The 17,803-nt window shown below is 36.4% G+C and overlaps 3 protein-coding genes across 7 annotated transcripts in view; 1 reads left to right on the top strand and 2 right to left on the bottom strand.

Moving 5' to 3' along the window:
• LOC114536429 (putative ankyrin repeat protein RF_0381) overlaps positions 1-7,148 on the bottom strand; it is a 24,771-nt gene extending 17,623 nt beyond the window's left edge. For 3 of the 5 annotated variants that reach the window (XM_028557785.1, XM_028557783.1, XM_028557788.1), the window contains exons 1-2: positions 5,810-6,082; positions 504-905 (exon numbers count right to left, since the gene is read on the bottom strand). In XM_028557785.1, the coding sequence (XP_028413586.1) occupies positions 504-873 (370 nt within the window). In that variant the 5' untranslated portion in view covers positions 874-905; positions 5,810-6,082. Of the gene's footprint in view, positions 1-503; positions 906-5,809; positions 6,083-6,848 lie in introns of those variants that run through there. The other 2 variants (XM_028557787.1, XM_028557786.1) reach the window with 2 other exon arrangements.
• A 2,395-nt stretch (positions 7,149-9,543) lies between these two features.
• LOC114536458 (putative ankyrin repeat protein RF_0381) lies at positions 9,544-13,938 on the bottom strand. Its single transcript, XM_028557819.1, has 5 exons — positions 13,701-13,938; positions 11,676-12,193; positions 11,254-11,452; positions 10,167-10,617; positions 9,544-10,036 (listed from the first exon to the last, which is right to left on the bottom strand). The coding sequence occupies exons 1-5, from the start codon at positions 13,936-13,938 to the stop codon at positions 9,544-9,546; spliced, it is 1,899 nt and encodes a 632-aa protein (XP_028413620.1).
• A 2,506-nt stretch (positions 13,939-16,444) lies between these two features.
• On the top strand, positions 16,445-16,977 carry LOC114536457. The gene is made up of 2 exons (XM_028557818.1): positions 16,445-16,847; positions 16,964-16,977. Exons 1-2 carry the CDS (start codon positions 16,445-16,447, stop codon positions 16,975-16,977), a joined length of 417 nt encoding a protein of 138 aa, XP_028413619.1.
• The last annotated feature ends 826 nt before the right edge of the window (positions 16,978-17,803 follow it).

Raw genomic sequence — 17,803 nt, 5'->3', positions numbered from 1 at the left:
GAATTCCTTCTTCATATTTTGGGTGTATTTCAAGAAGTACTTATAATTTATACTCGACTTTGGCAAACGTTAATCGTTAGTAGCTTTTCTATAAATCATAGATGAAAATGAAGGTTCCTGTGGATTTTATTGTTTACATTATGCGCGTGTACAGGGCCAATACGCTGGGAGAACCATCTTCATTATCACCGAAATTTAAAACTGCGCCATAGATCATCATGACAGCAACAAGATCCCATTTTGCCAAGCGTAAAAAGGAACTCTGATTTTATGAATTTCAGGGTTTTTATTTCTGTAACTAAAAGTTTACTGTATAATGCAAGGTTGTTTGTGTTCATTCATGCGTCCGCCGCTATAGCTCATTGACCGAAATAGTTGGCGATGTATTCTTTTTTCCAGTGTACTTTCAGCAACAGCGGAGTGCAGAATAGTCCATTCGTTGGTCATTTTGTAATGTATATCAGCGCCCTTTTGAGCAAAATATCTTACTTTTTCAAGCTTACCTTCAGTAACAGCAGAGTGCAGTACAGTCCATCCATCGGCGTTCTTGCCATTTACATCAGCGCCTTTCTCGACCAGATATTTTACTTTCTCAAGCGCACCTACTGTAACAGCAGAGTGCAGCACTGTCCACCCGTCACAATCCTTGTTATTTACATCAGCGCCGTTCTCAACAAGATATTTTACTCTATCCAAAGTACTTTTAGTAACAGCAGAGTATAGCACAGTCCTCCCGTGTGCATCCTTGAAAGTTAAATCAGCGCCCTCTTGAACAAGACATTTTACCACTTCGAGCGAACCTTGAGTTCGTTCAAATTGCTCTCTTAGTTCAAACCAAAGTTGTAGTTTTCTTTCTTCTCCACGCACACTCATACTCACACTTTGCTCTTGCTTTTTATCAGTTCCTATACAAAGAAGTGCTCACAAGTTAAAGCAGCGCTTATGAAAGACCCTATTAAACAGTGCATTTTTTTATACAACTTGCCTGGCAAGGCATTGCACCGCAGGGAGGTAGAAATATGTGAAGGATTTGGAGGCTCCGCTCACGAGGTGTCACATGCATAGTTCCCGCGGGACGACCACTCTCAGAAAAATGCCATTTGAGAGAACAGCTACATGTGCTTCTTCAACATATATACAATTTCAAATACGTTAAAATTTTAACATATTTTCTTTTATATTATTGGAGGCACTGACTTCTTTTTGCAGCGCCAGACGCAATTTGCGGCAACAAGTCAACTCTCAGGAAAAAGTGCGCCGTGTAAAGCCCCTTTTTCATTTGTAGCTACAAATTCTGCAACGTGATTGGCTAGCATAAATGCCTTTTAGACCGACTTTTCCCCTGGCAAATAACGATGACAAATTTTATCGCTAGAAAAATTTCGAGCGCAGAGCTTAGTCAGCTCATGTGGCCTTGACAGGCTTGAAAAACAAAGGCGAAGCACAAGTAATGGAAAATCTTAAAGGCTCACGTACTGAACGCGATTCGGCAAGGCGAATTTTTAGTTAAAACCAAATAAAATTCTGGAAAGAATTTTAAGAGACAGGTCAAAACGTGTTATCTTTTAAGTAAATATCAAGAATATCATGATAAATTATGTTTAATTCTTAATCAAAACTTATGTACTAATTATCAATCAAAACTTATTTCAAGTAAAATTCACTTTTCATAAGAATAATTTATCCCCTTTTATTTATTTTAAGCAAAATTTTGTTTAAAATAAGAATTTCTCAAGAACTTTATTCTAGGTAAGAATTCTCGATTTTGCTGTGTAGAACAACTGTCTAGAAAATCTAGCAAGCAAAATCAACTGCCTTTGTAGCGCCGCTTTTTCGCATTTGGTTGCTAGATTTGTTGGATTTGAGGCTGTTGTCATTCTCTCGCTTTCGATAACGTACGCCGCATATAACTTTTTTATTATTTTTTTATTGCTCTTCATACACTTAGAGAGTACGGACACACGGCATCTACTAACACACACACAGGATGATACCGTTATTTACATAATGATCGCTAATCTATGATTGATCAGATCTCGACCAAATATGTTAATCAGTTTTGTCTCCTTGTTCTTTGTGCCACTGGCAACATAACAATTACTCTTTGTCTATATTTACACGTGTTTCCTGATTACGAAATTGACACATACATGACTGATATGCATTTCATTCCTGATGAAATGGTACCTTATATCTATGTACTTGGATCTCTTGTAAAAAACTGGATTCTTCGCGGGTGTAGATAAAAGGCGGGCGCGGACTGGCGGAAGCGGACTGGCGGACCGAAAACGGTTATATTATTATATTATTAATTATTGTGTTATTAATGATTACATTATCACTTATTAATATTATTATTCTTTTTGCTAATTATTAAATCCATTATTTTCTATATATTCTATGTGCTATGGTGACAGGCTCTAATTCCTTATGGTATTTGCACAAGAGAGGGTGCAAAATATGGTTGTCTTTTCTTTAAGCATTCTCGGGAGTTTCATTTAACTCTCAGGTTCCATCATAATAGGGTCTATGCGCATAAGGCATAATCACTAAATCCGAAGCTCCGGGAATGTTTACTACCACATAGACAGTGGGTGCTTAAAGAAAAGACAACCATATTTTGCACCCTCTCTTGTGCAAATACCACAAGAAATTAGAGCTTGCCTGTTACCGAGCACGTAGAATATTTAGAAAATAGTGGATTTAATAATTAGCAAAAAGTATAATAATATTAATAAGTGATAATGCAATCATTAATAATACAATAATAAATAATATAATAATATAATCGTTTTCAGTCTGCCAGTCCGCGTCCGCCGGTCCGCGTCCGCTAGCCCGCTTCCGCCAGTCCGCGCCCGCCTTTTATCTACACCCATTCTTCGCTAGTTTGATCACGCCTTGGTTATCCGCATTAATCATTGTGCTGTCGCAATTTTGGAGTATGCCTATATCGTTGCACAACTGCTTTAGAAATGTAGCTTCCTTTACAGCCTCGGCTAGAGCTATGTAGTCTGCCTCACAAGTCGAAAGTGCTACTGTCTGCTGCTTCTTACTCTTCCGGGATACCAGGGGTCCACCCTCAAACAGCAAAAAACCGTATCCGGATATGCTCTTTCTATCGCTAACGTTTCCTCCCCAATCTGAATCACTGTATGTATTTTATCAGTTCTAAGGGGTCCTCACTCTTTCTGAACTTAAATTAGGTGTTCCTTTTACATATCTTAAGTCATGTTTAGCTGCATTAAGTGAGGCAACCGTTGGTTTGGACAAGTACTGAGACAGTTCTGTAACAATATGACATAAGTCTGGCCTAGTACCGGTGATAATATGCATTAGACTCCCAACTATCTGCCTATACAAGTTAGGATTCTCTAAGTGGGGTTACTCCATGACCATTCATTTATCATGTTCTAGAAGTGATGGTGTTGCTGTGGGTCTACAGTCTTTCATGTTAAGTTTTGCCAACACTTTTGCTTCATCAGAACATTTAAATTCAGTCCCTAAACATCCAATGTAAAAACGCCTAGGTCTTTCATTTTGAAATGCTTACACAAACCATCTTTCACGCTTTTCAATAGAGTTGAGTTGCTTGCCGAAATTATTAAGTCATCCACGCAAATGATCAGTTTGATATATTTTTTTCTCTTCCCATCAACAAACTTCGTGTATAAACAAGGGTCTGCAAGGGATTAACTAAATCCGTCTTTGGCCAATTGATCATGTAATGTTTCATTCCAATTTCTACCGATTATGATTTTTGGCACTTCACTAGATGCATGCAGGTAAATTCTAGAGGTTTTAAAGGGTTTTGTCAACTCCGACATCGCTATGATCAAAAAATTTTACACATTTTACCCGTTATACTTTCATGCTTCCCGGGTAGTAAACCAAATACGCAGGGCTTCCCTTATCATATCCCACAAAAATTCCCCTTTTGCTTCTCGGATCAAGCTTTTTCGGGTCTTGTATATATGCCTAACAAAGCATTGAGTACGAAATTTGCCAAAAAATACGTATATTCAAAAGCCCGGCGACTACGAGAGCACAGATTAATACCCAGATATCTCTCTTCTGACTAAAAAGCGTAAGCGATTCGTCACTGCGCATCGCTTGCTGCGCATGCTTAGCAATTTACTTATTTGTAAACATTTAAATGTACACATGCACATATATACGCATGCAAACATGCATCATCACACCGGCCATGTTTATTATGATTCAATATATTAGTTTGCAATATGCTGACTAAATTCTTTTCTGTGTCATCCATTTTTTAAACCTAAAAAAAAAGCGTTACCTTTGTGTCCGGCAAATTGTCCTTGACAATTTTGATGCACGGAGCGGGAAAAAACTAAACTAACCTGTTACCTGCCGCCGTGAATGATACAACTGACCTGCGCGTGCGTGATGCTCTCTCCTACAACTTCGTACTACGTCTTACAACTCCGTAACATTCTAGGCTGATAACGAAGTAGAATTACTCCGGCGTCAGCGACGGAGTTGTCGCCTAGATTTTGTTTTGTTTTTGTTTCTGTTTATATTTCGTCGTGGCAAGTGTGTTTTGGCGTGAAATATACTAGTATTTGAAATCTCAAATGTTTATTTGTACCCAGTATTTGACGATGGGACGCTCACTGAAGAGCGTATGTAATACGTCAAAGTTTTGTCTCGCAAGAGTTGTGGTGCACTACTCGAAATCTTTAGCGAATTTCCGATGCGCGATTTCATTCCGCTCGCATGAAACGGAAATTTCTCGAATAAACCGTTCTTTTGATGCTGTTCGATTAAGTTTAGGTTTAATTGGGGTAAGAATATATTTAATACATGTAGATTCTGGTTCTATTTTGATACTATCGCTTAACTTCTATACGTTTTGTGGCCCGCAAAAGCCGGCTAGACACAATCTTATACGAAAAAGCGATGATCGGAGAGCGTTGAATCTTGTCCTGATTTTCGGAAAATATCGTGAGGCCGAAGTGTGCTTGAAGTTAGCACGAAGTGTGCTTGAAGTCAGCACAAAGTGCGCGAAGTTTGTCGGGTCAGCGATCCTTCACAACTCGTGCATACTGAAAATCGTACGCACTCGCCAACCATGAAGTAATCTCTATATATCTTTTGCATGTCGACATGCATCCAAACTAAATCTCTTTTATGTACAAATATGAATATATTATAGAGCTACCATTGTTGAACTAATCCCTACAGACAAAGCATGCTTAAACCCTACAACCTCAATTCCTCGTCTATTGGCTAGCCACATGCATGTACGCATTGAGTATATGTATACCTCTCGTTAAAGTACGATGTGTTTCTGGATGTCGAACAACATTTAGCGGGCTCACAACACTTCTATACTTTTAAAACACGGTGTGTTGTCTGAATATCGAACAACATTTAGGTTCGCAAGGCTTCTAAATCAATGAGTATAAACTGTTTATGTTCAGAAGCTTTATATTCAAGACTGAGACGTGCGTCTCGCCGGAGTTAACGCTAGAGCTTGTTCACTATTATTCGATATAAAAGCTACGAAGCTCGCAATTTTCTTACTCGCTATTCTATAGAATTTCTTATTTCTTATTACAAAATAACATACCCTTTTATCGCGGTCTGTAATAAGAAAGTGGGTAGGTCAAGAAATACATGAAATCCCGTCTTAAATTCAATGATATTTGCAAACGTTTCATCAATAAATTAGTTAGCAATTCTGTATACTATAGCGCAATAACCATGCATACACATTGACTTCATTACAATCGCATCTGAGCTTGTCGCGCTGGAGCAAATTACTGTTATGAATTGGGTTTCGTACCTTCAATTCTTTATACAATACAGCCACGATACAGCGTCGTACATAAACAAATAATTTCGATAAATTTTAGTGATCGTCGGGTCCTACAAAGCTGCATGATCTGCGATCACGAGATCAAATACTCAACGGGGGAATTTCCCAATTATTAAACGAAAGTAGCTCCCAGGCTTTTTAAAATCTTACGTATTTCTACGCATTGAATATCCGCAAATATTTGAAAACGCTTTTTAGAGTAGAAATTTTGAAGACGCAACGAATCCCGATACGTGTGGACGTCTGTAATCGCAACGAATAGAAAACAATGATGTAATTGCCGAAATTTGATATCCACTTGCACAAGACACACTGCATGTGGTAGAATTCAAGCGATTATGTGGAGTCATTATATGGAATAATTATGATTATGTGGAATAATTTCCTGTAATTATGATTATGTGGAAAAATTTCGTGCATTATTGCCTTCGATCAATTGAATATTTTCATCTAAAATATCAGGCTGACTAATATAGAGAAAGCGTGCTACCCAGCGACGACCTATTGCAAAGCCAGTGGCCAAAAATGCGGGGTCAAATCTTAATGCCGGGTCAAAATCTTTACTTGATTAGTAGCCGTTTCTACAGTTTTTAACATTTTAGCCTTTAGAAATCTCAACCGCATTATTTTACAACACGCGTTCAGCAACTAACAACTATCGAGTTCACGTCAGAGCAGGCGTCTTGTTCACTATCATTCAATATAAAAGCTACAAAATTCACAATTTTCTTACTCGCTATTCTATAGGATTTCTTATTTCTTAATACAGAATAACATATGCTCTTTTATCGCGGTGTCTAATATGAAAGTGGCGCAGCCGCGCAGGTCAAGAAATACATAAAATTCCGCCTTAAATTCAATCATATTTGCAAGCGTTTTGTCAATAAATTAGTTAGCAATTCTGTATACTATAGCGCAATAACCATGCATACACATTGACTTCATTATGCTCGCATCTGAGCTTGTTGCGCTGGAGCAAATTACTGTTATAAATTGGGTTTCGTACCTTCAATTCTTTATACCATACAGCCACGATACAGCGTCGTACATAAACAAATAACTTCGATAAATTTTAGTGACTTTAGTGATCGTTGGGTCCTACAAAGCTGATCTGCGATCACGAGATCCAATACCCGATGCGGGAATTTCTCAATTATTAAACGAAAGTAGCTCCAAGGCTTTTTAAAACATTACGTATTATTACCAATGATTATTACGCATTGTATATCCGCAAACGTTTGAAACTCTTTCTAGAGTAAAACTTTTGAAAACGCAACGAATCCCGATACGTGTGGACGTCTGTAATGGCAACAAATGGAAAACAATGGTGTAAATAGCCGAAATTTGATATCCAGTTGCACAAGACGCACTGCATATGGTAGAATTCAAGCGATTATGTGGACTCATGTTATGGAATAATTATTACTATTATACATTATAGTAGTAAAAGCAATTTGATTGGCTAATAGTTGACAGATAGCAGATAACTGAGTTATCTGCAAGTTAGCCTGCGGTAGTTAACAAGCGGTATTCATTTTAATTTATTTATGTATTAATAATTGATGTATTTTTAGATGTTGCTATTAAATAAGGTTTTTCATTCGTTAATACTATGTTTACTATTCTTCAAATGTATAATAAAACAATTATTGAATTCGGCTCTTGTGATATGCAGAGTTATCAAGGTCTCGGTAAGCGTTATCAGCGTCGTCTTCGGCTTGGCTGATAACGCTTACCTCGACCTTGCTAACTCTGCACCTCATCCAATAATTGTTTATTATGTGCATAATTATATTATGTGGAATAATTTCGTGTAATTATGATTTTGTGGAATAAATTCATGCATTATTGCCTTGGATGAATTGAATATTGTCAGCTAAAATATAGGGCTGACTTATATAGAGAAAGCGTGCTACTTAGCGACGACCTATTGCAAAGCCAGTCGCCAAAAATGCGGGGACAAATCTTTTTAAAGCGGGGTCAAAATCTGCATGAAAGAGCTTATTTGATTATTAGCCGTTACCACAGTTTTTGACATTTTAGCCTTTAGAAATATCAGCCGCGTTATTTTACAACACGCGTTCGGCAACTAAAAATTATCGGGCCTATAATTTCGTGCAATAGCGCATGCTTTGAAACAATTCTAGCGTATTCGTATCAAAACTTACTTTTAGATTGTTGGTAGTATAGTTGCATTGCAAATTCCTAACACTACAAACAGCCAACATTTCCTTTACGAAGCACAAAAATTAACAATGTTAAAAAACATCTGAAGACACTTGATGTTAGGAAATCGCCCAGGCTGGATTTTAAACTGTTGAAAATAACCTCAGATGTAATAACACCTTCACTGACAGAAATTTTTATCCAGTCTATTGTGACTGGAATTTTTGCCTACGATTGAAAGGAAGCTAGAGTGTCAACCTGATGCAAAAGCGGCGATAAAACTGATCTAGGTAACTACAGACCGATATCGATCCGACCAACAGAGTCCAAAATCTTCGACACAGTTATTTACGACCAACTTTATGACGCAATCATACCTGCTACCTGAACATCTGATTTCCTTTTGAAAAGCGAATTATCCGAATATTAACCAACTTTGATTTTCGTGCGCATACAGCGCCTCTATTCGGTGAACTAAAATTTCTTGATATTGATAATTAAAATTCCTTCCATACCGGTACCGCAAAATTCATGTTTTTGTTTCACAATCATCTGCTTCCTTTAACATTCCATGCACTATTTATTTGTATCTTCCGACCAAATACATAATTACAACACGACAAATGCAAGTTCATATCGTTCCTATGGATGTAAAATTAATGTCAGGCGGTTTACTTTCCTTTATTAAAGTCCAAAAAATTGGAATTCTCTTCCTGAGGATACCAAAAATATAGAGTCTTACAATTGCTTCAGGAGTAGAATGTTAAAACATCTACGGCAGTCTTAATTCTACAAAAAATATTGATTTTATCCACGTCTTAAAGAGTCCATAATCTCTAAAATCAAGGTTTAAAAGATTGACTTGGCTGTTTTTGCATTTTTTTTAAATGTCAAGTTTTTATTGATTTGAATTTTCATTAGTTAATAACTTTAATAATTTGCTTGCATGCTAGTTGAAATGGCTAAATTTGGATATAATTTTATTACATGTAATGGCAATTCAGTTTACATTATATATTGTAACATGCATGGACAGTTAAAGACTTCATTATCCAAGATTGTAAGTATCAAATAAGTTGTAGTGTGATTTTTATTATAAATAAAAGATCTCATTTCAATACTAAATATCCAATGTACTTTCACTGTGTAATGTTTGTATGCAATTTTACTTGTTATGTCCTGCAACATGACATATACTATGCCCAAACAACAGTATGTTATATTACAATTTTGAGTGATGTTAATTTGTAAAGAGAGCTCGAAATGCGAAGGAAACGTTAGCATATCGTAAGAACTGTTTGCATTTGACAACATTAGATGCCTCAGGAGTAGAATTGCATTGCAAGTTGCGAGAAAAATTGCATAGTGCAACATCCCCTTAAGTATCTCAAATGAAAACAACATTTGCTATTTTAGCTCAAAGCGTAACTAAACGTTATAAATTATAAACTAGACGTTATAAATTATAGACCCGCCAGTTACCTCTGTTACTGCACAATGACATTAAAAAACCCCATATATGTTTAAAATATTTTCTAATAATTACCTTCTCTAACTGGTTGCAATTGAATGTTTTTAACATTTTGAATTTTCTGACGATGTTTTATGGAGCTTTTGAGGATAACTGCAATTTCAACATGACCAATATAAATACGCCATTCAATAAGACTCATTTGCCTTCCTTCAACAAGAAATGTCCCAATTCTCCACACAGCAATATCCTTTTCCAACAAAAAATTGACCAAGACAACTGAATTGTTCACAATAGCCATCTCCAGGATGTCAATACCAAGAGAATGAAAGTTCTTTTTACTTTCAAGAGTTACGTCAGAACCCTGCTCATCTAAATACTGGACAATTTCCAATGTACCACTATCCACAGCAATGTGCAATACTGACGATTCATCAGCATCTTTACCATTCACATCAGCACCGTGCTCAACCAGATATCTCACAATTTCCATCGCACCTTTAGTCACAGCAGAGTGCAGCACTGTCTTCCCGTTAGACTTCTTTCCATTGACATTCCTTTAGGAACAACATTGTGCAAAACTGTCCGTCCTGCAGTATCCTTGTCATTTACCCTGGCGCCATTCTTGCAAAGATATTTTACAATTTCTGTCGTACCATTAGAAACAGCAGCATCGATAACTCTCACCTTTCAATATCCTTGCCATCTACATTTGCACCATTTTCAACAAGATATTTTACTATTTCCAGCGTACCTTCTGTAGCAGCAGAGTGCATCACAGTCCACCCATTTGTATTTTTCTCATTAACATCAGCGCCATTTTCAACAAGATATTCTGCCATTTCAAGCTTTCCCACAGTAACAGCAGTGTGCAGCACAGCAGTGTGCAGCACTGTCACCCCAGAATTGTTTTTGCCATTTATATCAGCGCCCTTTTCAACAAGATATTTTACCATCTCTACAGTACCTTTAAAGAAAGCAGTGTGCAGCAATGTCCACCCATCAAGATCCTTGCTATTCACGTTAGCGCCTTTTTCAAGAAGATATTTTACCTTCTCTAGCGCACCTTTAGTAACACCTGTGTGCAGGACCGTCACTCCGCCGGCGTTCTTGCCATTTATATCAGCACCGTTTCTTTCTTTAAAAATACAAATAACTTGCCTATTAACATGTTATATGTTGAAACAGTTTCTAAATTGATGTACGACATTAATCATAATTCAGCGCCTAAAAACGTAATGGATCTCTTTACTCAAGTTGCTACTGTTCATTCCTACAATACCAAATCCTCTGCTACTGGTAACTATGAGATAAAATTTTCTCGTAAAAATCAACAGCATAATGCTTTCTCTAGAGTTGGTGCTAAGGTATGGAATTCTGTTCCTGAATATCTCCGTAATCTTAAAAAAAAGGATTTCACTAGGAAAATTCGTACTTTACTAGTCGAAATTATGAATAACGAAGATGACTATGTTGACCTCCCCATGATTTTGCAGAGTATGTCTGTTTGATTTTATTTTTAATATTTCATGGATATGTTACTAACAGTATATTTTTCATTTTGAATTTCGAATAATGTCTCTATACTTTGTCTGTTCGCGTCTATAAACAATAAAATTGTCTGCAATTAATTGTAATTATAGTTATATGTGTAAATTATACTTCATGCCCGCCTCTGATTAGCTATTGCTATTTGCGGGTCATGGTATTTTTATGTTATGTATTTCATTGTATTGAATAAAATTGTATTGTATTGTATTGTATTGTATTGCACCTTTTTTAAAAAGATGTTTCACTATTTCTAGAGTGCCTTTAGAAACAGCCTTGTGCAGCACTGTCACCCCTTCAGTGTCCTTGCCATTTACATTAGCGCCATTTTCACTAAGATATATTATCATTTCTAGTGTACTTTCAGTAACAGCAGAGTGCAGCACTGTCCACCCGCCAGTATCCTCGCCATTTACCTTAGCGCCCTTTTCAACAAGATATTTTACCATTCCAAGCGCACCCTCTGTAACAGTGGAGTGCAGCACAGTCCACCCGTTTGTATTTTTGCCATTTACATCAGCGCCCTTAATTCTCAACCAGATATTTTACCATTTCTGACGTACCTTTAGTAACAGCCGCGTACAGTACTGTCCAGCCGTCGGTATCCTTGCCATTTACATGAGCGCCATTTTCAACAAGATATTTTACCATTTCTAGCGTGTCTTCAGTAACAGCACTGTGTAGCGCTGTCCAACCACTATGATTTGTTGCATTTATATCAGCTCCTTTTTCGACAAGATATTCCGCGCTTCCTAGCGTACCTTTTGAAATAGCAGCGTGAAACACTGCCCACCCGCCAGTATCATTTCCATTCACATCAGCACCACATTTTTCAACTAAATATCTGACAATGTCTGTTACACCATCATCAACAGCATGATGTAAAGCAGTTTTGTCCGACTCATCTTTAATATTTATGTCAGCACCACAATCTTCAACAAAATATTTCACAATTTCTAACGATCGAGACTGTATTGCACTTTTCAGAGCGACACTATCTGCGTGGAAATTTTGTTCTGGACCATTGTGAACAAAATATTTAACAAGATCGACTAAACCATTTCTCGTTCCAATCCATAAAACTGTTCCACCATCCTCGTGCTTGAAGTAAACGTCTGCTCCGTGGTCAATTGAATACATGAAAATTTCTTTATCAACTGGATTGACTACAAAAGTACGCCAAAACTGCAGTTTTCTTTCTTCAGTAACATTTATTCCTCCACTTGCCTCTTGATTTTTATCAATACCCAAATGAAAATCAACATAATTTTTGCTGAGTGAAATATAACAAATTGCGAGCTCTTTCTATTTTTTTCATATTCTAATGTTCAATATACGGCCAAAGTGTAGGTTTAAGTTTATAAGTTTAAAAGTTAGTTGTGGTGATTAAAATTTCTAATTAAGAATTATAAGTTTGAAACTTATTTGTGGTAAACATATTTTTGCTGCCTTGTTGACCACTAGTGTAATAGATGTATTTTTTGACATTTTTTGGTAACGACAGTTCAGTAACTGAGAGAGACTTCAAGTTTGGTACTGCGGATGTGAAACAATTAGGACTGGGGCGAGACACCTGAGTGAACAACAGGTGCAGACTAATTCTTTGTATTCAAAAAGCTTAAACTGAGGCAAATGTTGCAGCAAAAATGTTTTTACACAGCAAAAACTTAAGGAATAATAAACACCAGTGATCTTAAGGAATAATAATCGTATTATTCTGTAGTAGGAACAGAATGAAGATCGTAGTAACAAAACTCACTTCATTACGCAACGTTACATGTACGAAAATCGTTTTGCTAGCAAGGGAGAGGGAGACTGCAAAAGTTTGAAACTTACGAAACACGAAGATTCGGGGTATAAAATTATACGGGATTCATTTGAAAAGATAATAATTTAGTATTTAATTGCGACCAATGGACAAGATACGATTTAGCAGTAGTCTGTGGTCAAATGTCACTCACTCCCTATCTCTATTTCGTGCGACCATTTCCGAACTCGATCAATGGCCTCCGCAACAGGAAAGATGCGGTCAACCATAGTCCGCTGTCTGTAGTCGTCCAAAGAGTGACTGTTTAAAAGACTTAGAGAGGTAAATATAGTACACGCTTTTCGAATGCATGTCATGCTTCGACGTATCTCACGAACTAGGACACACGTAAACTGAAATACAACGACATACGACGAAATAATTATCACAAGCTAGGACGGAGCACGACGAAATACGGCGGACTTATGAAAACCGAATCACAACGGAATACGACGAACTAGGACATATAAAAACCGACTCGCAACAGATTACGACAAAATACAACAAAATACGACAAACTAGGACATACGAAAACCGAATTACAGCGGTGTGCGACGAACTATAGCTATAGAACATATGAAAACCAAATCAAGACAGAGTGCGACGAGCTAAGACACATGAAAACTACGTTAGGTGATCCTTGAAGTGAAATAAAAATCATCTGGTATAACTAGACATTCAGGAGCTGACAATGCTCACTGCTGACTGTAAACATTGTTTATCAAGTTCAAGATACCGAGAAAGCTTCTCGATGATCATAGTTTATCAAGTTCAAGATACCGAGAAAGCTTCTCGATGATTATTGTTCATAAGAACGTCGTCTATTTACACTACACTGGTTTTGAGAAGCGCTTTATAACTCTTACCGTTATAACATTCTTCGTTTTGAGTGTTTCGTCCTTGGAGCTCCTCTTTAACTACTTTCTGTTCATTGTTAACATCCTTGGATTCTTTATTTTCCAACGTAGAGATATGATCTGGTTTTCCCGAAGACTCTAAACAACGAGTTTTTTTCATGGCGCCGTCCTGCTGAGGCATCACATCATTATCATTATCATCTTGCTTGGATTCGCTCATTCTCTTCATATCTATCGAATCCGCCATCTTCGAGTAAAACGGCTATGATGTAAAATAATTCGGATTTTCTATTAAAATGACACACCTGCGCAACCTGAAAATCAAAATTTGTTTTTAGGTTTCATTACCACAAATTCAGGACTTCAATTACCATAATGTCAGGATTTCGCAATCAAAGATGGCTGCCTTGTTATCATCCTCGAGCCGGTGCGGAGCACCGTGCGAGGGTACTAATTCCGCCCGGAGATTAGGAATTACACCCGCGGACCTGGGAGAACATAGTTGAATCCAAGGTCGCCTAAATTTGGACCATGGACGTTCAATGGTCATGGTACTTGTGCGCATGCACGAAATGCGAAAGAGTGTAGACTGGTGATCAGCAACTTCCTGATTGGCTAAGACGAAACGTTTGTGTTTCAGTGAAAAACGTCAGCAATTTAACTGTCATTTTGCAAACTATTAAATGTTTCGAAAACACAATATGAAATGTGGAATCAAATAACAGATAAAACACTGGGAAAAGTTTAAAATATTATCAGAACTGGAAGAATTAGCGGTGAAAAGGAACAATATAATCCTTGAAATAGTAGGAGTCTATTTTGTTTATTTCGAGGTTATTTCGTGTTTGCTTTACGAATACATTTTATGACCTTGGTACAATATGTCATTTTGCTCTGTTGTGCGAAGACGTGACCGACTATTTAAGGCTTTACATCATCGTTTTAACTTCCAAAAGAGTCCTTAAAAGTGTAATTCGGAGTTTTAATATAACAAATATCACTTTAAAGGTTTATAGATTCGACTGCAATCACTGCATGAATTTAATAATCGAAAAACAACATTCGACGTTCACTGCTTGGTTATTAGGGACTTTAATATAGGAGACTACCGACTACGGCAACGGTTCGACACTACCGGGCATTTTGACCAAAGTCTTGGTACGCATGCGCGGGAACAAATAGTCACCGTAGTAAATTTTGCGACGGTGTGTTGTTACAAGAATTAGCGTACTCTGCAGCACGTGTGGAGTTCAAGTAAGTATTTTTTTAGCTTTTCACGTTTTTTCCGTTAAGTTAGCAAAATTTAAGGACTTGCTGAAATGTTTTTTTCACGTTCTTCATACGCAAGTAGGTTTTCAAATGCTTTTTTTTTGTTAAAACTATGTCGCGACGATTGTTAATTTTGCTAGGATGCCTTTCAATGCCAAAGACCCTTCCACTTCCAGGTGAGTTTTTTACTTTCCAGGTTTTGACCAAAAATATTGAATAAAATATTTGTTTTATGTTAGTAACAGCTAAATGTCAACAAATATTTGTCAGATATTTTCAACAACAATATAGTGCCAGCAGTATTTTGATTTTGATTTTTTTTAGTTCTCCACACAGTTTCACCCGAAACAAGTAAGTAGTTAAGTAGCATACATTTATGATGTATAGTATGTGGTCTAGTAGTGCTCTAAAAGATGAACTGATAGCAAACAATGCCAAACATGAAGCAATTATTGAATACCAAGCCAATACAGTGATACCCTTTTGATAATAATGCGCTAATTATCGAAAGGGTATATTTAGTTTTCATAATAAAAACTGTTTCTTATAGCTACAAGATTTTTTACATGAAACTACAGTTTCTCCAATCTTAAAGATGGCTTAATCTATGGGAGCAGCTGATCCGATAGCCTTTACAGGGTAGAATAAGATAAGCCAGTGGAAATAATTGCCCTTTCCTGCTAGTTTGACTAATGGTACATACATTAAGATGAAACATATGTAAATCATGGTCAAACAACTGTTAATTGCCATTGCAACTGGTTGCTATGTGAAGTCAGTTCACATTTTGCAGTGCAGAATGTTGTCACATTTATTGTCATATACGTAATTACAGAGTGTTCCAAATTATATATAATCAGTGAATAATCTAAGTGTTGGATTTGAAATAGGCATTTTTCAAACAAAAATGCGCTATTGAAGCACTTTTAAACAAGAGGAAAGTTTATTTTTTAAAACCTAGTTTGACATTGACCAATGTTCACATCCTTGGTGATTATTTATTTCAGTTACTCTCCTCCCCACCCCTGATTTCCACATTAGAATGCAGGCATTAGTTTTCCCCAATCTTTCAATGTTTGTTTTCAGTTCTAAGGATGGACTGAAATAAAATTTTTCACAAGCTGTTTACAACAAAAGATGAGAAATAATATATGTAAACACTTCTGAAGAACTGAGATATGATATAGTTTTAAAAATTGGATAGTTTTGTAACTATTTTCAAATATAGCAAAGTTAACTAACTTTTCCTTTTTCTAAAGTAAGATATTTATATGTTTTTCTTAATTGTTCTATAGTGGGACATTCCGTTGGAATGAATCGAAAGATGTGGTGTTTCTTCGTGAGGTGCGTGTCAAAAAGCTGGGCAAAAATGGTCTGAGCTTGCTTCTCACATTAATGAGTATGATGGTTTTAAAGAGATTCCTAGGGATCAAAGAAGTGTTAGAGAACATTTCAACAAACTAATAGCAGAATTCAAATCAAAAATGAGAAAAGAGGAGAATTCAACTGGCTGCAATCCTGAGCAACCAACTGAGAAAGATATCCTTCTTGAAGACATAGTAGAGCTAATGAATTCACAGCCAAAAGAAAGTGAGAAAAAGCATGAGAGTGAAAGGAAGAAAGCTCTCGATGTTCGAAATCAAGCCATGAAAACCTGGAGCAAGTCTATGAGACCTTGTGATGATAATGATGAAAACGATAGTGATCACAGCAGTGATAATGACAAGTCTACTAAAAGGCGAGGCAGGAAAAAACGACGTAGAACTAGTGATGCTTTTAAGTATTTGGAGGTAAAAAGTGCTCAAGAAGCAAGCATAAGGAAGGAGGAACTGCAGTTACGAAAAGAGGAAAAAGAAATTGAGCAAGAAAAATTCAGCTGGAAGCAAAGTTGGAAGCAAAGCTACAAGCAAAGTTGGAACAGATGCAGCAGCAAATGCAGCAATAACAACAACAAATGCTTATTCAGCAGAATTTAATGATGGCCATCTTGGGTAAACTTGCAGATAAAGAAAAGTAAAGAGCTATTCATTATATATACTGCTATTTCTTATATAATAAAATATTCGTTAAAATATGTTATGTTGTTATTTAACATATTATTAGTTGTACAAATTTGAGACATGTTATTATATTGGAAAAGCTTGAATTTTTATGCTAAGTCTATTTTGTATTTTAGGGCATAAGAGAGCAGGGGCTAAACGAATACACCCTTGTGGGATAAGTACAACAAAAGTACACAGGACTCGTTGGATTGGATAAGTAAGATGGTCCACATCTAAATGAGTTCCTTTTTTCAAAATTCCAATAGAATTAATTGTATTGTTGTTACATCTTGAGTTTTGGGACAAATGTCAAGTATCCTTGCTCTTATTAGTTGAAGATGCAAGGCAATTGCTGCTTAATATGCAAGAGTGTGACACACATGCCAAATGGCATAATGAAAATAGTGCATTAGTAACTTACTAATTCTGTTTTGATAATTGAGGGTTAGAGATATTAAAAATTCAGATTTTTTATTATCAACAATTTTCAAAAGAGCTTTAACAATTTACACTAGAATTTTCATCAACAAATTTCATTACAATGTTCATTAACAAATTTCATTACAACGCTCACTAAAAAATTTCATTACAATGTTCATCAACAAATTTCATTACAATGTTCATTCACAAACAAATTTCATTTGAATTTTCGTTAACAATTCTCATTACAATTTTTAGTAACAATCTTCATTAGAATTATTTATTGTAAGTAATCCTGAAGGGTGGGGGGTTCTAGCTGGAAATACTTTGAGGTGTTATTACCATAAAGGCAAGTCAGGACATTTCTAAATAAAGCACTGA

The sequence above is a fragment of the Dendronephthya gigantea genome, unplaced genomic scaffold (genome assembly GCF_004324835.1).
Source record: "Dendronephthya gigantea isolate DGI-Jeju-01 unplaced genomic scaffold, DenGig_1.0 000136F, whole genome shotgun sequence".
Lineage (NCBI taxonomy): Eukaryota > Metazoa > Cnidaria > Anthozoa > Malacalcyonacea > Nephtheidae > Dendronephthya > Dendronephthya gigantea.
This window is presented reverse-complemented; position numbering and strand designations above follow the sequence as displayed.

Bases quoted from the DNA above. Each gene is read 5' to 3' on its own strand.
- LOC114536458 (XM_028557819.1), bottom strand. From the start codon at position 13,938: ATGGCGGATTCGATAGATATGAAGAGAATGAGCGAATCCAAGCAAGAT. The intron at 11,453-11,675 runs GTAAAATATCTT...CTTGTTGAAAAG, and splicing joins CTGAAGACACGCTAGAAATG to GGCGCTAAGGTAAATGGCGA. The intron at 10,037-10,166 runs GTGAGAGTTATC...TTGTTCCTAAAG, and splicing joins GATGGCAAGGATATTGAAAG to GAATGTCAATGGAAAGAAGT.
- LOC114536457 (XM_028557818.1), top strand. From the start codon at position 16,445: ATGAGAAAAGAGGAGAATTCAACTGGCTGCAATCCTGAGCAACCAACT.